The 23,147-nt window shown below is 49.2% G+C and overlaps 1 protein-coding gene across 1 annotated transcript; it reads left to right on the forward strand.

Moving 5' to 3' along the window:
• The first annotated feature begins 1,222 nt into the window (after positions 1 to 1,222).
• Positions 1,223 to 16,085, forward strand: SLC25A10 (solute carrier family 25 member 10). Its single transcript, XM_079967698.1, has 11 exons — positions 1,223 to 1,736; positions 6,283 to 6,402; positions 8,008 to 8,122; positions 8,211 to 8,259; positions 9,166 to 9,207; positions 9,569 to 9,612; positions 10,893 to 10,963; positions 12,030 to 12,122; positions 13,261 to 13,338; positions 13,615 to 13,671; positions 14,110 to 16,085. Exons 1-11 carry the CDS (start codon positions 1,497 to 1,499, stop codon positions 14,209 to 14,211), a joined length of 1,011 nt encoding a protein of 336 aa, XP_079823824.1. The 5' UTR covers positions 1,223 to 1,496; the 3' UTR covers positions 14,212 to 16,085.
• Positions 16,086 to 23,147: the final 7,062 nt, after the last annotated feature.

Genomic DNA, 23,147 nt, shown 5'->3' on the forward strand with positions numbered 1-23,147 from the left:
CTGGTATTTTGATGCCAATCATGTCTGTTACAAGGCTGCAAAAATATCCACCTGCGCTAGGAACACACACTTTCACAATAAACATTTCTCTCAGCACTCCGAAAGTCATATGTAGAACAAGAAACTACAATGGCGTTATGTACAATAAGTGTTTGGCTGATGTAACGCAAGAACAAATCCAGGTTTGCCGCCAAATATACACTTGACAGGGAGTTGTTGTTGCCAGCTAGTGCACTCTTCTCCTTTTGCAATTGTGTTTGACCTATCTATTTGTTGTTGTTTAGTCATGTCCGACACTTCATGACCCCATGAACCAGAGCACGCCAGGCACCCCTGTCTTCCACCGCCTCCTTCAGTTTGGTCAGATTCATGTTAGTAGCTTCAAGAACACTGTCCAACCATCTCGTCCTCTGTCGTCCCCTTCTCCTTGTGCCCTCAATCTTTCCCAACATTTTCAAGGGAGTCTTCTCTTCTCCTGAGGCGGCCAAAGTCTTGGAGCCTCAGCTTCAGGATCTGTCCTTCCAGTGACCACTCAGGGCTGATTTCCTTCAGAATGGAGAGGTTTGATCTTCTTGCAGTCCATGGGACTCTCAAGAGCTTCCTCCAGCATCATAATTCAAAAGCATCATTTATTTGGCAATCAGCCTTCTTTATGGTCCATCTCTCACTTCCATACTTCACTACTGGGAAAACCATAGCTTTAACTATAGGGACCTTTGTCGGCAAGGTGATCTCTGCCTTTTAAGATGCTGTCTAGGTTTGTCATTGCTTTTCTCCCAAGAAGCAGGCTTGTGACTGCTGTCACCATCTGCAGTGACCATGGAACCCATGAAAGTAAAATCTCTCATTGCCTCCATTTCTTCCCCTTCTATCAGTGGCATAGGGTGGGTTGTCAGCACCCGGGGCAAGGCAAGTAATTTGCGCCCGTAACCCGTGGATTTTAGCACTCAGAGAGCTGCGAGTGCGAGCGCCCCCCCCCAGATGTTGCGCGCGGTGCGGCCGGCCCCCCCTGCACCCCCCACGCTATGCCACTGCCTTCTATTTGCCAGGAGGCGATGGGACCAGTGGTGTTTTTTTTTATGTTGAGCTTCAGACCATATTTCGCGCTCTCCTCTTTCACCCTCATTAAAAAGTTCTTTAATTCCTCCTCCCTATCTATACTGTACCACAAAACCCAAAAAAAGGAGTGGGGGGGGGAGGAACTGTGTGTGAATTTACAACGAAGGAGTCAGCAGCAGCGTGGCTGCTCGATTTAAACAGAGCCAGGATTTCCTTCCAGATTAGCCATGATCTTGGCGGGCAGCGGAGATCAGCGGCGCCCGACGCTGCAGAATCCGTCGTCGAAAGGTGATTGTCCAGAAGCCGGAATGCGCGGGGGCGGACAAAGACGGGAGCTCCGCCGGAGCGGAGGAAGGCTGCGTACCCTCTCCCGGTTACTCTCCCTCCCCGGTACACCCAGCCGGGCCTCCGCGTTGCTCTTTTAAGGCGTCCCTCCCATGGCGGGCGTTGCCCCTTTAAGGCCTCGTCGGTTCAGTGCAGGGAGCGGCGGCGGTGAGCAGGAGGAGGCGGCGGCCGGGTTTCCCGGGTCCGTGCAGCGGGGAGGTGAGGAGCAGCAGCAGCAGCAGCCACGCAGAGCCGGCGGCGCGATGGTGGAGAAACGCGTGTCCCGCTGGTACTTCGGAGGCCTGGCCTCGTGCGGGGCAGCCTGCTGCACCCACCCGCTAGACCTGCTCAAGGTGCGTCTTTGCGTTAGAGAAACCCGCCAGGAAAGAAGACGGGGCACCCCTTTCCCCGGCGACGGATGGGGGGACCTGGCCCCTAAAATCCCTCTCCGGCCCTCTGCCTCCCGTCTTCCCCCTGGGCTCCCCTGCGCTGATCTCTGCTGGCCCCATCCCTGCTATTTGTCTCTCGCCGCCCCCTCCGCTTCAATATTGCCGCGTGTTTCCTTTGCAGCTTGGGAATTCCTTGCGCCGCTTCCTTTCCCCGCTTGGCTGCAGGCAAAGGTGGCTCAACAGCAAAGTGCTCTAAGGAGAGGTTCTTCACCTCTAACCTACCATTTACGTCTAAGGCAGCGCGAGCGACGGCAAGGCGAGGAGACACTTCCTTAGCCCACCCCCGCTCTGGGTTGGAGACTATAGGGGGTTGACAGTGGCGTGGCGTTTCCCTTTTCTCCTCTCCCCCCCCCCTTACAATGATTTCTATCTGCCATTTTGGCTCCGTTGATAACTAGGAAGTTGAAACTGCCTGGGCACCACCACCACCACCACCGTGGTGCACAGATGTACCCCGTTTCCCAGGCAAGAGACGTGGCCTGCGGTTGGTATTCTGGCCCTGGCTGGCACCCCTTGGTGTCTCGTTTCCTGGGCACAGCAGACTGGCATCTGCTGCCGCTGTGTGCCCTGTAGTGGCTCCCTCTGGCCAGACGGCGTTGGCTGCCTTCCAGGAAGCAGTGCCTAAGAAGCTAACTGAAGGCAACAGTCTTGAGTCTGTTCAGATTGATTGATTGATTGATTAAATTTGTATTCAGCTGAAGATCACAGGGCAAGTTCGAAACATAAAAATACAAAAACGAGAACAGACACCTCCCCCTCATTTCCAGTTCATTCTATGTAAGGTAAAGGTAAAGGACCCCTGGACAGTTAACTCCATTATGCGTAGTATAATTTGACCAGCTAGCATTCTCCACTACGAATTAGAGAGCACAGATCAAGGCATAATTATCATCACAGTAGTTTGGCCCCTGCTCTGTTAAATATTACTGTACTGTACTTGTAAAACAGGTATAGCCTGTCTAGTTTCTAGCTCCTACTGTGTGTCAAGTGATATAGAATTTGCGCAGCATTTTCTTGGTTCGAGAGACTGAGGCCTAATTGTATTGGTTAGGAAGTGAGGACTTCCAAGATAACAGCTTGAATTCAGGGGCAGTATCTCCTGGTATGAATGGAGGCCTGCAAAAAACAAAGAGGCCCCATTCAGCCACTTCTGGCATTGTGCAGACCCCTCACAAGTGGCCAGATAGCGTAGTTTCTGCCTTGAAAGGCAAGCACACAGAGGGAAAGTGGCATGTCTAACGTCAGTGGGGCCATTAAGAGTTTTTCTTAATGATCTCTGGCATGCAGCCCTGATCAGCAGATGCAGTGTTTTCCTGTACTCTGTTGAATGGGTACAGATAAATTATTTTCTTTTGCCTTGTAATCTTTATTGCTGTTATTTCTCGGATACATTAGTCGTCATAGTGGGCGTTCTTAAGTTTTTTTGTTTTCTGTTTTAAAAACAGAATCCAAGGTTCCTCAAATGTACGCGAAACACATTCGTCCTTGACATGGGGCAAGCCAATCAGAAAGGAAGGAAGAGGGAGGCCAAAACATGGGGAAGAATTCAAATGTCACACTAAAACAAACATTCTGGCAAGGCAAGCATTTCTGTTTGCTCAAGGGAACAGTCCTCCCTTTCCTCCCCCATGTGGTGTTCTAAGGGTTCTCCTGATTCCTCCCTACAAGCCAATTTGGGGAACGTGGGGTGAGGAGAGGGGAGAAAGCCCCATTGCACTAGTAGCAGTCCTCGTGTGGGCTTCTTCGTTCTGTGCCAGTTAGTCACATCTGTCCTATAATCCAGGAAGAGACCAGTGTCAACAGGCCTCTCCTGGCTGCTCTCTAGATCTCCACACAGAAGCCTGCTTGGGATTTTAATGATAACTTTTCTAAGCCCTTTTATTACCCAACTGTCCCGCCTTTCTTTTCTGTGTACCTAGACGAGATCGGCCAACTGCCTTTCTCTGTCTAGGGCCTATTTCTCAGGAGTAATCTGTCAGTGGCCACAACTTTGGTGATAAGTGAGGCTACATCCTGTTTCCACCTTCCTTTCTGCCTGGCCCAGCCCCTGCCCCTTTCCCCATCTCATTGTCACCTGCATGAACTTAGGCCAAAAGTTGCATGCAGTCTAAAAGTGGTCTCTGAGCCGTTGCTCATCATGGCAGCAAGGTGTCCCCAGCTTTGGTCCTTGCTCTTCAAAGTCAAATGTCAAAGACTGCATACACAACATACATCTGAAACACACTCACGCACCTTAGAGAATCCTGGGAACCCTAGTTTACTCCCTCACAGACCTACAGTTCTCAGCACCCTTATCAAACTGCAAATCCCAGGATTCTGTGGGGGTGGGAATGTATGGTGTGTACATGGCCCAAGTCTGCCCCACAGGCTGCTTTAAAGCTGACAGAAAGGGGATGGACTTGTCAAACTCAATAAACTTGAAAGATAGCTTTCTTAGGAGGGGAGTTTGTGGGGCTACGAAGTTTTTCTGCCCAGCCACTGACAAGTTACCAGGCAAGGCCTGTTCTGAGATTCTCACCCACTCCACCCGCCTCTCCCTGAGCATTCTGCATACTTAGCCCTGGTCCCTAATGGGGTGGGAACATTCTTTTCCCTTGTTATGGTCTGGCAGGGGCACACTAATGCCAGCATGAAGCTGCTAACCCTGGAGATTCCTGCAGATTTGAGCCTCCATCGTTTGCTTTCCCTGTGTCACTGCTGGGCCTGCCAGCTGCTTGATGAGCACATTCCAGCTTCATCCTTCACAATGGGATCTTTGAGCTGCCACTGGCTGCCTGGGAACACTGCCCATCTGAGCTGCTGTCCACCGCTTCACTGCCCTCTCCTGGCTACTGGTACTTCTGCAGCCTCAGCTGATGTGTGTTTCCACCGGGGGGCTGCTTCAGACCACTTGCTTCTTAAAAGGGTGGGTCTTACCAAAAATGGCGAAGCCGTGGGTCTTCTTGTTGTTGAACTCTAACCCCTGCTCCTAGAAGGCTCTTGGATTGATTGATTGATTGATTGATTGATTGCTTTTATTTATTTAAATTAAATTTATTTAAATTTATATATTTATATAAAATATATTTTATTTTATTTATTGCTTTTCTCCCAAAAACTCAAGTACATGGTTTCCCTGCTCATTTAACCCCCAGGACAACCCTGTGAGGTAGTGCCTGGCTCTGCGGCCAAGTGAGGATTTGAACCCTGGTCTCCCAGCTGCTAATCCGACACTCTAACCAATATAGAATCACTATAGAGTTGGAAGGGACCACAAGAGTCACCTCGTCCAATCCCTTGCAGTGCAGGGATATTTCGCCCAATGTGGGGCTAGAACCCACAACCCGGAGATTTAAGAGTCTCATGCTCTACCAACTAAGCTATCCCCAGCTGCCTATAAAACATTGGTACATTTGCATTCAAGAACCTCCAGTCAGATAATTGCTTGGACTCCTTGTTCCTTACAGTAATATCATGCAGGATGGGAGAAGGCCAGTGTCGAGAAGTGCAAGTGTTTTGTACTATTTCATTTCTGGGTCCAGTTCAGAACTTGTGTAGGCTACATTCTCTTGTTGCTTGAATTGACCTCTCCCCTTCTTCAGGATAAGGGCTGGTTGGCCAATGGCCCTGCCAAGGTTTTTTTGATTTTTATCAACGTGGCAGCCTTTCACCTAAATTCTCTCCAAGTTGGCTGTACAGTACTATAAACACGAGCTGCTCCACTGCGAGGTCAGGGTGCTTGCAGGTGGGATGGTAATCTGGGAAACCAATGTTGACCTGCATTTCTAAACTATAGAAGCAGATGGGTCAGCAGTCGTCTGTGGATGCAGGCACCAGACTGTCCAGGGAAGCCCCTTGCCATGGCTGGAACAAGTGCCTTGCGGCTGTGATTGCAAAAACATCCAAAATTAATAGCACCCATTAGGTTATGGGGTGAAGAATGCAGGAATCTTCTTACAGCTCACTGGGGGGAATAATATCTGGGAGAAATTGGGGGAGGTAGCTGGGAGGTAAGACTTGTCTTTCTGGAAGGAGTGGGTTTTGTTGGGCAAGCCACATGTCCTGATGGAGGGGAAAGGGTTTTGTAAAAGCAAGGAAACCAGAAGTCAGGAATCCTTTTCAAATTTTATGGGGGAGAGTGGAGCAGGATAACAAAATATAAATTCTTATGCAAAGGGATTGTCCCTAGGGGGAAAACATCAGTCATGGCTTTAAAAATAGAGAGAATCTCTCCTTAAGCTCTGGTGGGCAGTATTCTTGGAGTAGAAGATTCAAAGTGGATGTTTACAATGAATTCCTGAGATCTTGTTGACGCGGAGTTGCAGTTTCATTCGTTTGCTGTATCAGAGGTGCATAGGCCGTGGCTGCTTAATCTTTTCCTTGCCCTGGCCCCCCTGGAATATCCCTCGGAGAACAGAGAGCCTGGCAAATCCAGCCTGACCTGTTTGCTACCTGCTTTCCTTGCCTGTAGGTTCACCTGCAAACCCAGCAGGAAGTGAAGATGCGCATGACGGGCATGGCTTTGCGTGTGATTCGCAATGATGGCTTCCTGGCCCTCTACAGTGGGCTTAGTGCCTCCCTCTGCCGGCAGGTGAGTTGTTGTGCCGCTGCAACGATTGCTTTACCCCTGTCTGTTCAGTCCTGCTCCTTTCGTCTGGCTTCCCATGCCAGATTTTTGGTTCCGTCACGCTACCCGTGAAAGTTCTGCAGCTTCTTCCAGCACCCTTCAAAGCGTATTCCACAGATTTAACACTGAGACTCTGTTTGGCTTCACGGACAGAGCTTTGTAAATTAGGTCGACTTGCAGTCTCTGAAACTGAGAGGCCATTTGGTCACAGTTAACGGCAAAAATCCCGCAGAATATTGTCAATAGAATATAAGGATCCAATAGCCCTTGCCAACTGAGAAGGTCAAGCAGGTTTTTAGACTAGGAATTTCTGAAATGAGGCATGTGCTTCTAAGCTATGTCCTCCCCAATAATAATAATAATAATAATAATAATAATAATTTATTATTTATACCCCGCCCATCTGGCTGGGCCTCCCCAGCCACTCTGGGCAGCTTCCATAGAAAGCAAAAATACAATAAAATATCACACGTTAAAAACTTCCCTGAACAGGGATGCCTTCAGATGTCTTCTGAATGTCAGGTAGTTGTTTATCGCTTTGACATCTGATGGGAGGGCGTTCCACAGGGCGGGTGCCACTACCGAGAAGGCCCTCTGCCTGGTTCCCTGTAACTTGGCTTCTCGCAGTGAGGGAACTGCCAGAAGGCCCTCGGAGCTGGACCTCAGTGTCCGGGCAGAACGATGGGGGAGGAGTCGCTCCTTCAGATATACTGGACCGAGGCCGTTTAGGGCTTTAAAGGTCAGCACCAACACTTTGAATTGTGCTCGGAAACGTACTGGGAGCCAATGTAGGTCTTTCAGGACCGGTGTTATATGGTCTCGGCGGCCGCCCCCAGTCACCAGTCTAGCTGCCGCATTCTGGATTAGTTGTAGTTTCCGAGTCACCTTCAAAGGTAGCCCCACGTGGAGTGCATTGCAGTAGTCCAAGCGGGAGATAACCAGAGCATGCACCACTCTGGCGAGACAGTCCACGACTTTGATGAGTCAGGCATCTTGTGCAGATGAGGAGAAGCTGAGAAAAGCGACAGCTTCTTGAGTTGTATCCCTCTTCCTTCTTAATATCTTGTTTATTAGCAGCACACTGACAGTCACAATGGCTCCCTCCACTCCCGGCACACTGTTGCTTCTCCCACCACTCTGCAAGGGAATTCTCAATCCTTGCAAGTGGCTCTGTAATAACGTCACATTGATTTCTGCAGCCACCATAAGCCCTGCTTGAATGTCATTCTGCTTGCAGAATCTATGATTCCTGAATAGTTGGGTGTTAGGGTTGGCCTCTGCTATGGCAAGCAGGGTTCGGGGAAGAAGAGGGCTTCACCTGGGGTTGCACCTCTTGCATATATACCAGGTGGTGCCTGTTGATTGGCGAAAAGGACACTGCTGCCATGGCTCTTAAGGGCACAAGCGCCATAATGCAAAGGCTGTGACCATGCCAGCGCAGGGGCTGCACCATTGCCAAGCTGATGCCATGGCTGAACGGTGATTCTGATGAGCGATTGCCCTGTGCTGGGCAGGACCAGGGCCTGAGAGCGTGCTGCCAACCTGCTCTGACTCTTTCTGCTTCTCCAGATGACGTACTCCCTCACCCGCTTTGCCATCTATGAGACTGTGCGGGACCACTTGAGCCAGGGTGCCCAGGGGCCAATGCCCTTCTACCAGAAGGTGCTGCTAGGTGCAGTAGGAGGTGAGCTGGGGCTTGGCAAGCGCAGGATGACGGGCCACGCCAGTGCAGGCTGCACAGTCCCCTTTCACCTGCTGTTCTCTGGTTGCAGGTTTCACCGGTGGATTCGTGGGGACCCCAGCGGACATGGTGAATGTCAGGTCAGTGGTCTCCTTCCCCATTCCCTATGGCCGTGCTTCAACCTTGCCCAGTTCAGCTCCCCCTGACCTGTTCACTTGACTCTTCACACTCCTACTGAACTCAGGGACATTCCATGGGGCTGGATAAGCCCAGACAAGGACTTCCACCACTTCAGTGGTGTTTTCCCTCTTCGTGCCCCCTTAAATTGGCTCGGGTGGGCAGGGGGGTTTGGAGAGTCCCTGCAGCTGCATGCGGGGGGAGGGGAGGGCTGATCATTTCACCGTCAGAAATGCTTCTGCTGACAGAGAAATCTGCTTAGTGCTAGCTGGATAGCTCAGTGGGTTAGAGCATGGTGCTGAAAATGCCAAGGCTGCAGGTTTGATCCCAGCTGCATATTCCTGTATTGCAGGGGGCTGGATTAGATGATCCGTGGGGTTCCTTCCAACTCGATAATAATGATGATGATGTACTATTTATACCCCACCCATCTGGCTGGGTTCACCAAGCCACTCTGGGTGGCTCCCAACAGACTATTAAAAACACCAAAAATTAAAAACTTCCCTTCAGATGTCTTCTAAAAGTCAGATAGTTGTTTATTTCCTTGACATCTGATGGGAGGGCGTTCCACAGGGCGGGCACCACTACTGAAAAGGCCCTCTGCCTGGTTCCCTGTAACCTCACTTCTCGCAGGGAGGAAACCGCCAAAAGGCCCTCAGAGCTGGACCTCAGTGTCCGGGCAGAACGATGGGGGTGGAGATGCTCCTTCAGGTATACGATCACAAGATTCCGAACAGCTACACAGAATTTAGCCCATTGCCTCTGCAATTCGCCTTGCTCTGGGCCAAACTCAGCATCCTATGGGGGGGGGATGATTTGGGAAAGACTTTTGTTTCCCCCTTAACGCTGTGATCCTCTTCCCTCCACAGGATGCAGAATGACATGAAGCAGCCGGTGCATCTGCGGCGCAAGTGAGTGTCCAGATTGCAGAGGGGGATTGTACAGGAGATGTACAAGTGCGGGAGAGGCAGATAATAGCATTACGGAGGGGGACCCTGTGAAAGCCTTTATCCCTCCGAAAAGGATTGTACTGAAGCTGCATGGCCACAGAGGGGCAGCATGGATCCTCAAATTCCAGTTGTTTGAAGCTCAAAGACATCTTTCTGGAAATCAGGACAGCACCCCCTGGCGACCAAAGCCCAGGGTTCTATAAGTCCCTACTAGATCTGGAAGAGTCCATAGTTGCAGCCTTCTGTCTGGTATGGCCAGTGGAAGTAGCAGCTGCAGCAAGATGGGTTTAGGTGTCTAATATGGTCTCTCTTTGCTTTCTAGCTACTCACATGCTCTGGATGGGTTGTATCGGGTTCTTCGTGAAGGTAAGGATTTGGTTAGCGCGCAGTGTGGCTAGTTTGAGCTCCTGAGAGGCCACAGGGAGCTCACCCTGAATGAAAGAAATTGGCCTTGGGGAGAATCTGCTGCAGCCTCTGCCCCCTTTTCTATATGGAAGTGGGAGCTGTTAGGTTACAGGCCAGTCCCGGTGCCAGGAAGCTGGCAAAACCACTGCCAGGAGAAGGGGCAACACCATCCAAGGCAAACTACCTGGAAGTAAAGCTGGTGGCAGGATGAGAGCCTGCGAAAGTTGCAGGTACGGCCTTTGTTTAGTGGCTCTTTGGGATCAGTGATGGGAGCCCCTTGCAAGCTCCTCTTGAGTCTGGCAGCCGCTGAACGTTTGGAAGGGAGAGGGGTGAGTAAGCTGATGGGAAGTGCAGGGGAATATGGTGACCTGGAGTTCACATGGGTAGAATTCAGAGTTGACCACATACTTGGCTTCTAGAGCGTCACAGAGAACAAGCATATGGGGCCCAGGGAAAAGAGAAAGAGGAGACTAAAAGGGTTGTTCCTTCATGTGTGTTAGAGAGAGAGGGGCGGTTGGGGGGAGAGGGAGATTGGCAAGTGGAGAAAATAAGACCTACCCCTCTTGCCTTTAAAGTCCAGTGGAAGGATGAGGAATGGTAGCTTCCTGCTCCATGTTGCTCTGGAAATTGAGGACATGCAGCCTTCACTGGTTCCGATCCACTGTGGCTTGCCCCCAGGCAAGTGCACATAGATTGGCAGCTGGACTGGGTTTCAAAAAGTGAAACTGTATAATAGCAGAGAGACCCAGTCTGAGCAACTGCCCCTGTCCTCTGTCCCTGATTAGTTTCAGCAGTGTTCTCTCTTCCACAGGCATCTAATAGGACACCTTATCTTCTCTGATGCTTTGATTTCTAAACACAGATTTATATTTTAATCTTCCAACCACAGATATTTTATTGTGATGGGGCCTCAGTATCTCTGCCCTATCAGGGCTTCTGATCGTCTGGCTTTGGCTAAATGAGGAGCTATTTCATAACCTTTTAAAACCAACCTGTGCTAGAATACAGTGAAGTCTTTTATGCATTGGCTCTGCTTTCTAAGCACCTAGTAGATTATAACATCATTCCTGTATCTTTGGGAGCAATAGAGAATATCCATTCCTGTGCAGTGTCTTAGTGGCTGGGAGGCTGTGGTTTCTGAAGAGTTGATGAGCAGAAAAGCACTGCTGTTTGTAGACTGTGCAACCTGGTAAGCTCTACCCTGTATACCCCCATGCTTTGAATCCCTTTTGTCTTTGCAGAGGGTGTGAAGAAATTGTTCTCGGGAGCTTCAATGGCAGCAAGTCGAGGGGCCCTGGTTACCGTTGGACAGGTAGTGATACAAAAAAGAACCATAGTTGCTGATGGGTGTGCACCTAAATCCAGACCACATGTGTGCATATTCAGCTAGGCATATACCCACCACAATGCACACCAAGGCCATATCTATATGCCCACCTTTCACCCCAGGCATGAAATTGATTGACATGTTCTCTAGCCACCTGGGGAGGGAAAATAGAATTTAGTAGAAATCCTGTCCTGTTACAGTCAGATGTAATGGAAGAGACACCTGCTCTGCAGTTGATGTGGGGAAAGATTTCTAGTCCAGGCAGGCATAACCTCCCCACAAGAGCCAGTCTTCGCATTGGGAGGCTATAGGCAGCTGCATTCAGACAGCAGGATGCAGAAGGTGGCATGTATTTGCAAAACCTACAGACAGCACTAATAGCTTTTGACTCAAAATGTTAAAATGTTTGAAAGCTTCTTTTAGTCTTTGGGCCCAAGGTTAACAGGCTAGTTTGTAGGTTCCTTCGTACTGTCTCTCCTGTCTCTGGGGCTGCAAGGGGCTGGGGTTGGGGGGAGAGGAGAGGAGAGATCAGGCTCTGTGGGTGAACATCTAGCAATTGTTTTCTCAAGGTGGGAGATTACTGCGAAAAGGTTCCACTGGTGTAAAAGCACAAGTGACCCAGTGTAGGCTGGAGAATGAGATCTTATATTTCCCAGTCCACCTGTGTCCTCAGCATATTGGCTTAGGACTCTTAAAGATGGGTTAGGCCAGGGGTGGCCTCCAGATACTGTTGGACTCTCATCACCTCCAACCAGCAAACATAATAACAAGGGATGGTAGTCTAGAGAGCCCCAAGTTCCCCCGGATTAGGCCTACAACTTATCTCCCTGGCGGTACTGATGGGACAGGAGATTTATCCGAGAGAGCTGAGGATTAGTCACACTTTTGCCACTTGTCCTCCTGATACACTGCAGGGGCTGGTGTCACTGTCTTGCCTGATCCCTTGTGGTTCAACGGAGAATGGACACTCCGTTTCAGGGCCAGTCTGTCTGCTTGCTCATGAGTGCTGGGAGATTTGGGGCCAGTCTCACAACTTTCTGCTTCTCTGCAGCTCTCCTGCTACGACCAGGCTAAGCAGTTGGTTCTTGGGACCGGTTTCCTCTCCGACAATATTCTCACCCATTTCTTGGCCAGCTTTATTGCTGTAAGTGGATATCTGGGTGTGGGTGCAAAGTCAAGGATTTTATTTTGTTTGTGTGTGTATTCATTGGGGTTAAAGCCATGATGCTTGTTCCACCTTCTTGGGGAGATGGAGGTCCAAAGTCGAAGTCCATGGAGTTACCAAGAATGGATTGTTATGAAGGTCCAAGTCCTTCCCTGCAAAGACAGCATTTCAAACCCAGAAAGCTCATCATTTAAAGTTGGATTGTCTGGCAATTGAGCCACAATAGTTATCTCATAGCTGGGCAGTAAACCAGACCTGCACAAGTGGTAATGCTCCAAGATAAACACAATGTTTGGCCTTCCTGAGATTGTAAAAATATGGGGGAGGGTGGTGGATGATGGTGGTGAAGTATCTACCATACTTGACTGGGGTTTGGTGGGGACCATACACTGTTTAAGCCTGTACTAGGCGCATGACTCGTTTGTAGCTCCTTTGTAAAGCTATTACATTACTGAGCATCTGCTTGGACCCAGTAGTTAGTCTACTGGGTGCTGTTTGGAATTAATAAGACCATAAGCCTCTGGATTGAGGACTAATGGAGAGGGCAAGGTTTGACAAAGGGAAAAAGGGAAAAGGGAAGGTAGGACTAATAGCAGGTACTGTAGTGTAGAAGAGGCTGTTGTGATTCTGAAACGGTTTTGCCCAAGAAGTTGGTTTTATAGAAGGCTTTGAAAGGTTGGTGAGAAAGAGAATTAGCCGGATAGAGGGATGGGGTTCTTTAAGGTCTGGGGCACTGTGAAAGAGGCGCTTCAGGGAACTAACTATATATTCCAGTGCAGATCATGCAAGATGATTTTGTGGCCTCTTCCCATTTATTCTGCTCCATGGCTTAAAAACACAGCACGCGCCACACACTAATTTAAGGTAACTGTTTGGTAAACCAGTGGTCTGCAAGTAGAGAGAGAAATGCCTTGCCCCTCCCCTGCTTCATCGCTGGATTTCTGCTTTTAACACAGTGGTGGGGTGAGATATCGCCCTTTCCTCCAACTACTAGCAGTATGTCAGTTAATAACTAGCTTATCATGTGGGCATGCTTCTGGTGACATTCAAGCCATGCCCTGTAACCCAGGATTTCAAAAAGGCTCTGCTGCCATCACACCCTCCCTTTTCATTGCAGGGAGGATGTGCCACATTCCTGTGTCAGCCCTTGGATGTGCTGAAGACACGCCTTATGAACTCCCAGGGGGAGTATCGGGTGAGTGATCTGATCCCTGTCAATGGCTGTCCCAATTTCCAGTCTCTTGATTCATTGGTTGCTTGAACTAAGCATCATCCTATAGATATCACTAGCCTTCTGGCCAGCTTTCTGTTTTTTCTTTTGCTGCTGCTTGATGCCATGCCTCTGAGCATCATTCTGGCTGCTGCAGCTCTTCAGCAGTTTGTGACTGGCAGAGATTGAGCCTTGTAAGGAGAGGAATGGGATCTGTAATGGGCATGGGCATGGGCTGACTTCTTTCTCATTCTCTCTCAGGGTGTCGTGCACTGTGCCATGGAGACGGCCAAGCTTGGGCCACTGGCTTTCTATAAGGTAATGCGGATGCAGCAGGAGTGTTGATGGGTGATTGCACCAAGTAGACCAGGCACGCAATGCAGACAGCACAACTCCTAGCCCTTCCTAGTCCTGCATTCCGGCCCTTCTGGTCCCTAGCCACTGTGCTTCTCCAGTTTGCCTCCCTATTCCCAAGATAGCTCCACTCCTCCATTGCATTCTTTCCCCTGCCCCAGTTCTGCAGCTGCATGCCAGGCTACCTGGCCTTTAGGTGATGCCAGGTGAGTGAAAAAGCCTCATGTGGCTCCAGATACTGGAGTAGACACATGGGATCAAAATCTGGGCTTCTCTCCACTGGGACCCTTTGCCAGCTGCCTCTTTTTCAAGCCCCACCTTCCCTCCTTGGTCTAGCTGTGCAGCTTGCAGCCACGATTCCAGGATTGACAGAAGCTGACCATAACCAATTTCCTCTTCTAGGGCCTTGTTCCTGCTGGCGTCCGCTTGGTCCCTCATACGGTGCTCACCTTTGTTTTCCTGGAGCAGCTGCGCAAAAACTTTGGGATCAAAGTGTTGGCCTGAGGGAGAAGAGGGTCTGCCTTAGTTAGAGGCATAAACCTGGAGGACCGGGGGCGGGGAGGGCTTGGGCACTACGACCCCCACAGTGCCCAGGTATCACACACTATTCCTTTGCCAAGGTGCGGCATTCTTAACAGTGCCCTTTTTAGCCCTGCGGCACCAGCTGAACTCTCGCCAAATGCCCCCTTTCAGTGCCTGACAGTCTCTCACAGCTGCTAGCCAACCCTTTGGCATTGCTTGGTGCCTGATGGTATGACAGCCAGCCAATCAGAACTCTCTCCTTTAGTGCTCAGTAGCAGTGAGCAGCCAACCTTTTCCCACAATGCCTTTCTCCTGTGCCCAGCAGTTCACTGGAGCCTCCATTCCTTGCTGTTAGCAGCAGCACCACAATACTGTCTGCCGTGCAGTAGTAACCCTGCTGACCCCACAGCATCTCCTCTTAACGCCCCACAGCCCCACGAATGCCCTTGTCTTGTCCATCGGCATTGCAACCACTTGCTATGGGAGCCCTGAAAGACTGAAGTTGCTCCTGCGCTGTGCCATGGGCAGTAACTTGCCTCTTCCGCAATACCACCATCTTTCTCTGTCCTCCCAGTCTCCTTTGTTGTTTCTTTTGGGGGGGGGGTTGGGTGCCACGGCCTCCCAGCTCCCAGTCACCTTGCCATGCTGAGCACTGCTTTCTCCCCTGTTCTTCTGGAGCAGAAGTGCGTCTCCATGTGGGGAGGTAGAAACTTAATAATAATAATAATAATGTTCTCTGTCCATTTTTAAATGTTTACGAGTGAGCTGGAGAGAAGTTCTGTTAGTTAATGGTGGGGCTGCCGATAGCAATACACCTGGCGGGCACCTTTTCCTTCTTACCCTTCAGCGTCCCAGATTTTTAAATGTTTCTACGAACACAAGGTTTCCCTCACTGCGTCCGGCCTCCTCCCTTTTTCCTACCTCAGTCTCCTCTTACCCCTCAGGTCTACTGTGTGAGGCAGGGATGGCCCCTTGTATTTAACTGTGACTGGAGTAGTGGTAGCATAGGGCAAGCAACACCACAGTCTATGGCCGGCCTAGCAAGCCTTGCCTCCTTCATTTTGCTTCTCGCTTTAACCTTGTTCAGCCAAAGCCTCCTGAAACCAAAGGGCCTCCTGGGGGAGGGGCACTAATGAGAGCAGAGAATATTAGAGGTATTCCTCTAACTAGCAAGAGCCAAGTTAGCTCAGCCTGGGGGAGAGAACGTTTGAATCCCTTGTGACACCTCCTTCGCTTCTCATGTACCCCAAGTGAGCAGGCCTCTTGGCATATGATAGTGGAAGGGTGGTGGGGCTGTTGTTAAGTCGGCAAGGCCTTCTCTGAGGATCTGGGACGGGGAGAACATGGTCCGTATTTTGACCCATGGCATGGGCTAAGGTTGCAGGGCAGGGGGAGGCCCTCTGTTTACTAGGTTTACTCTAGAGTAGGTGTCACAGATAGACATTGTGTGCCTCTTAAGCTGCCAAACTTTCCCTACTCCCTGCCCGATTTATCCTCTGGCAGTTCCTCTGAGCCTCTTGGCAGCTTTGGAGGGAGCCTAGACGGCTGTGAAATCTTTCCACGTTGCCTTGCTTTTTCAGTGATGTTGTCAAGGCCCTGTTCTGTAGCACTGATTTTTTTTAAAAAAAATGCCTCTGGATCTGGCCCACGCCTAATGAAGTGATTGTCGTATCGGCCATTTGTCCCTTGTTTCTGCTGGCCTTTGTTTTGCCAGCATGTGGTGCCCCCTCACTGGTCAGCCCCCCCCCCCGGGTGTGAAGCCTCATTCCAGAGGGTAATGACTCTGCGGGGTCGAAGAGCCAGAGCAACTAAATCAGCACTTTTGTAATCATACAATAAAGTAATTGTGAAAAGCAGGTGTTGCTCGTTCCTGAAGCACCAGTCCCTTTCAATGTGTCATATGACTTCGGATTTACATCCTCCAAGTTCGCTCTGTTGGGAAAATGACTGAGAAGGCTAAACAGTTTTGTACAGTGCTGTTGTTTAAAATGTCCCTCAAATGTGGCGTATTGAACCATTTTTAGTTAACAGTTTCCAGAGAGAGAGAGAGAGAGAGAGAGAGAGAGAGACGTATTCTCATTTTCAACAGGTGCCAACCTAGCATGGTTGAGTGAGCAGGGCTAGTCCTTGTCGCAGCAAGTTGCTTCTGTTGCCAGACTTTAAGGAATTTGATGTCCAAATTGTGTAGATCCACTTTCTCCTATGCAGTATCTTGCTGTGGTACAAAGTGCAGTGGGAAGCTACAGGACTTTATTGTATGAGGCAAATGGTATAAACCCACGTAGGGGGGTGGACTAGTGTTAGAGCCTCTGCCTTACATACAGAAGGTCCCAGGTTCAGTCCCTCGAATCAGCAGGATTTTAGTGGGCAGCCCTGTTCTGTCTCAAACAGAGCATGAGGAAGCGGTGTCTCAAACACAGGTGTTGTCCCTACGCTATGGCTGCCAACATTTATCTACCCCATACTGTGTGGCTTGCATGAGAGGTGCGTCTGGACAAGGCGCTAATTGGGCAGTAGAAGAAGGCCAAGGGAATGCAAATTCGTCATCTTAACAAAGCTTAATTAGGTCTGGCAATAACAGCGCTTTGTTCCCAACCCTGCTCTTTGAGCCACATTCCAGTATCCCCAGGTAAGAACAACCTATGGACCTCTTAAGTGGCTGAGGCACATAGCGACAAAAAGACTGGAAGTTGTAATGCTGTGGTAGGCGACAGGTGGTTCTGTGCCATATATTGCGCGGGTGGCGCTGTAGTCTAAGCCACTGAGCCTCTTGAACTTGCCAGCCTAGCAGTTTGAAAGCACACCAGTGCAAGTAGATAAATAGGTACTGCTGTGGCAGGAAGGTAAGCAACATTTCTGTGTGCCCTGGCTTCTGTCATGGTGTTCAGTTGTGCCAGAAGTGGTTTAGTCATGCTGGCCGCATGACCCAGAAAGCTTTCTGTGGACAAATACTGGCTCCCTCATCCTGAAGCGAGATGCGCGTCGCAGCCCATAGTCTCCTTTGACTGGACTTAACCATCCAGAGGTCCTTTACCTTTACTTTTTTACTGCAACTCTCCCATCCTTGACCATTTGTCATGCAGGCTGCGGCAGCTGGGATTTGGGAGTCTAACAACATCTACAGAGCCACAGGTTCTTCACCCCTGGGGATCTGACTTGCACCCCTTTTAAGATACATTAGATCCCTATGTCTTAGTGTGATTCTGGGGGCCATCAGCTTTTGGTTGGCACTTATCCTCTGTTCCTTTCCCCTGTTTATTTAGCCTCTCCAAGTAGGATGCAGATTGGATACTGAAAGCTGCACTGTTCTGCACAGCACAGAGAGCTTACTGCCCGCAGAGGCAAGTGTGCTGCTCTTCCTTTCTCCCCAGCTTGATGCATTCAGTCCTAGGTTGCTGCATGATGCATAAAGCACTGGAGCTGTGGAGATGGCTCCAGGCACTGTCGGCACTCAGCAGATGGAGCTTGGGTGCCGACTGTGCTCTCCGTAGCCCCAATTAGTGATGGAGAGGAGATAAGCATATGTGACTCCTGTCTCCTCTCTCACCCCTTCCAGCGTGTTGCCAGAACAACCTGGGTCTGGCTGACCTGTGCTGTAGCAGGACAGAGGGAGGTATCGCACATTGCATTTGTTTAGAAGCATGTCCTGACGGTGCTTTCAATGCATGCCAAAAAATGTAGGTCTAGCAAATGCCTGTTTGGCTATGCTTGTCAGGGAGCTAGGATTGAACATAATACAACTGCCTTGTTGGTCGCCAGCCAGACAATTTTGGGATGTCTACAGGTGGGGCATGAGCACAATACCCCTCTCTTGCTGCTATTCTCCAGCTGCTGGTTTTTAGAAGCGTGCTGCCTCTTGTCCTGGAAATAGTATTTGTCCACCATGGCAGGTAATTGTTTGATTTGCTGCTGTGTGTGTAAAATTGACTACAGAACACTAAAGAAGATGTGGCCAGTCAGTCTTTTTTATGAATATATGCAACATCGTTCAGAGATGCCAAGAACCTAAGCCACATGGTGTGGTCCAGCAACTGCACCCCTGTCAATTCACAAAATACATGCCAGGGTAGCTGGATGTTTCCTACGAAGGACGCTGGTTTTTCCTAGGATAGAGCAAGGACTGCACAATATCCTGGCTTAGCAGGTGGGGTCAGGCCAGGAGGAAGCTGGCAAATGCCTCTAACTTCTTGCCATTCAAAACAACTGCCAAATGAGTGTGGAGAGTGCTACAAAACACTGAACAGAACTGCACAATCCCTGATCTGAGTAGTGTCTTGGCTTTGCACATTATTTCTCCTATTTGTGTGTCTCTCTGGCAAACCTAGGCACTGGGATCAGGTATTCAGCTTCTAGTATTCGTTAGGCTTCACTTAATGGTCATAGTGGTGTAACTTTGCTTAGCCATGGAAGAAACAGCATAAATGACAAATGTCAGCCGGGGCAGTGGCAAGGGGTGTGTGTAATTTAGTTCAACCAACATGTATTTCAAACTCAGCCCCTGTTCTGAGTTGGTGCTTACTCCACAACTAAAAGGGTAGCCAGACTTGCTTTCACCACTGCTACTGCTTCCACTTGACTAGAGTAGTTTGGTTTAGGTAGCATAAGGAGCCCTGAGTAGTATAAGCAAGGGTACCTGGCAGGCGGGCCAACATGAATAAAATATTGGGGGGGGGGGAGCTGGTAAGCCCTGCCCCCCATAATCACATGATGGCAATGCCCACCACCTTTTGGAGGGCCTAGCTCCCTCAAATATTTTTTTTTGGGGGGGAGGAACCTCAGCTCCTACAAATTGGCTCCTAATGGTCCCTGGGACTGAAGTTGTTCAGCACTGGTGCTTATGAACCCTCAGGGTCAGTTTATGCATTGACGCAGGATCAAGCTGTGAAGTTTTCGCTGCAGAGGCTGTAGCACAGGCTTCCTCCAACTCAGCCCTTCAGATGTTTTTGGTCTGCAGCTCCCATGATCCCTAGCTAGCAGGACCAGTGGTCAAGGATGCTGGGAATTGTAGTCTCAAAACATCTGGAGGGCCAAGTTTGAGGAAGCCTGCTGTAGCACATCATGCTGCATATAATTTCAGTGCTCCCTCCTGAAACATTTCCCTTCATTGCATTCTCCTTGTTCACATGACAAATGTGTATGCAAAATGATATTTTTAAGGATGCAGCATGTTTCAATGTATAATACACATTCCAGTGTGATGCCTGCTGCCATGTGGTTAGAATGTCAGCCTGGGACTGGGCAGACCAGTTTGAAACTCCATCAGCCATGCTCCTCACTAGGTGACCTTTAGCCAGTCATCCTCTTTTGACCTATCCTAACCCACAGGGTTGCTAGAAGGATAAAATGGGGGACGGGGGACAGGACTGTTTGCTCCATCTGGAAAGTCTTGGAAGAAACGTGAGATATTAACCCCATTTGATGTTGTTGTTGTTGTTTACAATCAAGCAGTATATAAAGTTGATCAAATAAATAAATAAAATGCAATAGACAAAAACTTCAGACTACATACCACAAAACGAGCCTCCGGGTAATGTAATAAAATTTTAACTGACATTTTGTAAATGTTTTCTTTTGTCTGGGATAATGAGACAAGTGTTCAAAGTGATAGATGAAAACACAGCTGTTCTTGTTGTCCTTTTGCTGCTATATTTCTTACATATTTTTTTGCCAGGTTTCCCCCCATAGTGGCTCCCGCAGCAGATATAAGTATTCTGGAAGCCTTCCTGAGAGCACCAAGCCAGGCAGCGTGATGCTCTTTCTGGATTCTCATTGGCTCTTAGCTGGCCCCCTAACACAGTGGGGAGGAGAGAATGGGAGCGATGTCACTGGCCAGCTACTGTTAATTGCATGGTAGGAGCCAGCCATGTTCTTTTGAGTGCAGAGCGAGCCGTCAGCTTGAACAATAATGGTTGGGAACTTCAGCATCTCGAAATAGTTGCCAGGAGCTTTTGTTTGTTTGTTGAGATTTGTAGAACTACAAAAAGCGTAGAGAAAGAGAATAGAAATGTGTCTGTCTCAGATGGTGCAGTGGTGAATTTCTGCACCTTCCACTGATCCAGCCACCTGCCTGTCACCATTTAGCACTAAGAGTGCCATCACCACTTTGCGGCTGCAACAAAAGGGTCCATGGCACTCCTACAGGGAATGTCCTCAGGGCCCTTCCACAGAGCAAGGCGTATGGGGAGAGGGGGCCACAGAGAATGCCTACACCTCCGCATTGCTCTGGCAAATACAGCTTATCAAGCAGGAAACTGTTAAAACTTTAAATAGAGTTTCTTCTATTTGTCACAACTGTGACAAAGAAGCAGTGGGAGCAGGCACTCTTTAAGGTCACCACAACCACAATGCCTTGCTGTGGAACAACTCTGCGGTCCCAGTTTGTTTTATTGTAATTGGATTCAGCAGCTTTACAGCTGCAGCTTGCTATTTAATGTATAGCAAACTGCTTTGTGAGAAGATTGTTCTAAAAAGGGGCATTTTTAAAAACCTTGGTCTTCTCTATGTGAGCCTGTCCATTGGTTAAGATAGTGTTTGGATACATTTCTCTGTCAGACAAGGGGCCTTTTCTGTGGTGGCAGCAGAAGAATGGATTTCCCTTCCTAGATGTGTTCACCTGGTACCCGTGTTCCTGTATTTTGGTTCCATACAAAGACTGTTTTATTCTCTTGTTTGATGGTTCTTAACTGAAGATTAGCAGACGTCCCCGTTTCCCGGGGACAGTCCCCGGATTTACAAATCAGTCCCCATACAAAATTCATTGAAGTTGAAAAGTGTCCCCGGATTCATTGAAAAAAATCTGGTTACCTTATCTTAACTCCCCCTTTGACATTTATTGATTGCTGTTTTATAACTTCTGCCCCTGGATCATTTCGTGGCTTCTCAGTCACTTTATTCCTGACATGTCATTGCTGTTCTATTATTGTTTTATATTGTGTGGTATACTATTGGTTAACTGCCTTGAGGCAAATGCAAAAGGCAAAGATATAAAACCATAAAATAAAACAAGAGGCAAATAACGTAATTCTGTTTCCCAGACTGCTAAGACCCACTGTTGTCCAGTGAGAAAAGTGTAACTTTCAGGACAATAAAAAAGTGCCTCCTAAATAATTGATGGCGTTAATTTCCACCTGGTTATGTTGATGGCCACTAGCTCAGACAGCTTGGGAGGGGGGGATAAGATAAATTACTGGAAAGCAGATTGAGAATTAGACAAATTAAGAATTAACAAAATTACTGGAAGTTATGTTGGCAGCTGAGGCAGAAAAGTCCCACAGGTACCTTTCTCCCTCGTCAGCAGCAACAGCAGCAATATCAAATAAATTACAATTTGCTGCCGTTTCATGACACTCAAAATCAGTTTCCTGAGATGGCCCACCTCACTGTGCTTAATGGCAAGGTCTATATGAATAATTGCTAAAATTGAACTTGCATGTTCAAAGGCTGTGAGCAAACAATAGTAAATGGCTGTCTCCAACCTGCCCTGCTTCTGAGCTGACCACTGTTGGAAACAGAGAGCTTCAACTTGATTGCAAGGCAATTCTTGTGGCTTCGGATATCAATATGTAATAAACTTAGCCAAGCCTGCCCTACCTACTTAACTAACCCACTCAGCGAAGGAGGGTCTTGATTTCTCCCTTCAGTACAACTCTCAGGCTCTTGGGAGATGCTGTTGTGTAATTCCCAGAGGCAGAAGGGGGGGGGGGGAAGCCCCTTCAAATGCTGGGTTTGTCATACGCTAAGAGTAGCAGCAGCATGAGATTTACAGGCTAGAAGAGCATACAGCTGCAGGGCCAGGAGAATGTCTGGCATTTGTGTCCATCCGTATCCCAGGCAAAGAGGCATCCAGCGGTCCGATTAATGAGCACACAGCAGGGTTCCTTGGCCTGACACTGCCATTGTGAAAGGAAAGCTACCACTTAATATGTGTGTGTGTGTCGGGCGAGACAGGGAGAAGAGGAGGGGGCCCGGGACACAATGGAGCAGAAGCTCACATTGCCAGAAGGAACAGTATCTAGTCCCAGTGGAAGCGAATTGAGAATCATTGAACCTTGGGCCAGCCCCTCGGTAAACAGGCCTATGTTTGGCAGCACAGATGAGCGTGAGGAAGCAGACCAAGCTTCTGTGGGGCCTAGCGGTGGGGTGGCCCTCAAAGATAAGAAGCAAGCGCAGCAGCAGCACGGAACGGCAATATTTGAAAGCATCAGACTGCATCCAGCTAACTTTTGCTCACTTAGTAAAAAGGTAAAGGTACCTCTGCCCGTACGGGCCAGTCTTGACAGACTCTGGGGTTGTGCGCCCATCTCACTTAAGAGGCCAGGGGCCAGCGCTGTCCGGAGACACTTCCGGGTCACGTGGCCAGCGTGACATCGCTGCTCTGGCGAGCCAGAGCCGCACACGGAAACGCCGTTTACCTTCCCGCTGGTAAGCGGTCCCTATTTATCTACTTGCACCCGGAGGTGCTTTCGAACTGCTAGATTGGCAGGCGCTGGGACCGAGCAGCGGGAGCGCACCCCGCCGCAGGGATTCGAACCGCCGACCTTTCGATCGGCAAGCCCTAAGGCACTGAGGCTTTAACCCACAGCGCCACCTGCGTCCCGCTCACTTAGTAGACCCACTGAAATGAGTGGACTTAAGTTAGTCATGCCCATTGGTTTCAACAGGCCTACTCTGAGCATGAGTAACATTGGATGCAACCCATGGCGTATTAAGCGGCTACAGTGTGTGTTAGAGATCAACATCATCTCTCCTGTTCCCCAAATTAATCAGTATAGCTGTCAGAAAGCGATGATTCTTGGTCGTGGGGCTCTTATAGGGCTTACCATCATGAAGCCCAGAGAGATCTCTTGGCTATTTGCTGGCTGCACCAGATTTGACGAGAAATAAATTACAACATGACGTTTTCCTCGAGTTTGTATCCA

This window comes from Podarcis cretensis, assembly GCF_951804945.1.
Source record: "Podarcis cretensis genome assembly, chromosome: 2".
In the NCBI taxonomy this organism is placed as follows: Eukaryota; Metazoa; Chordata; class Lepidosauria; order Squamata; family Lacertidae; genus Podarcis; species Podarcis cretensis.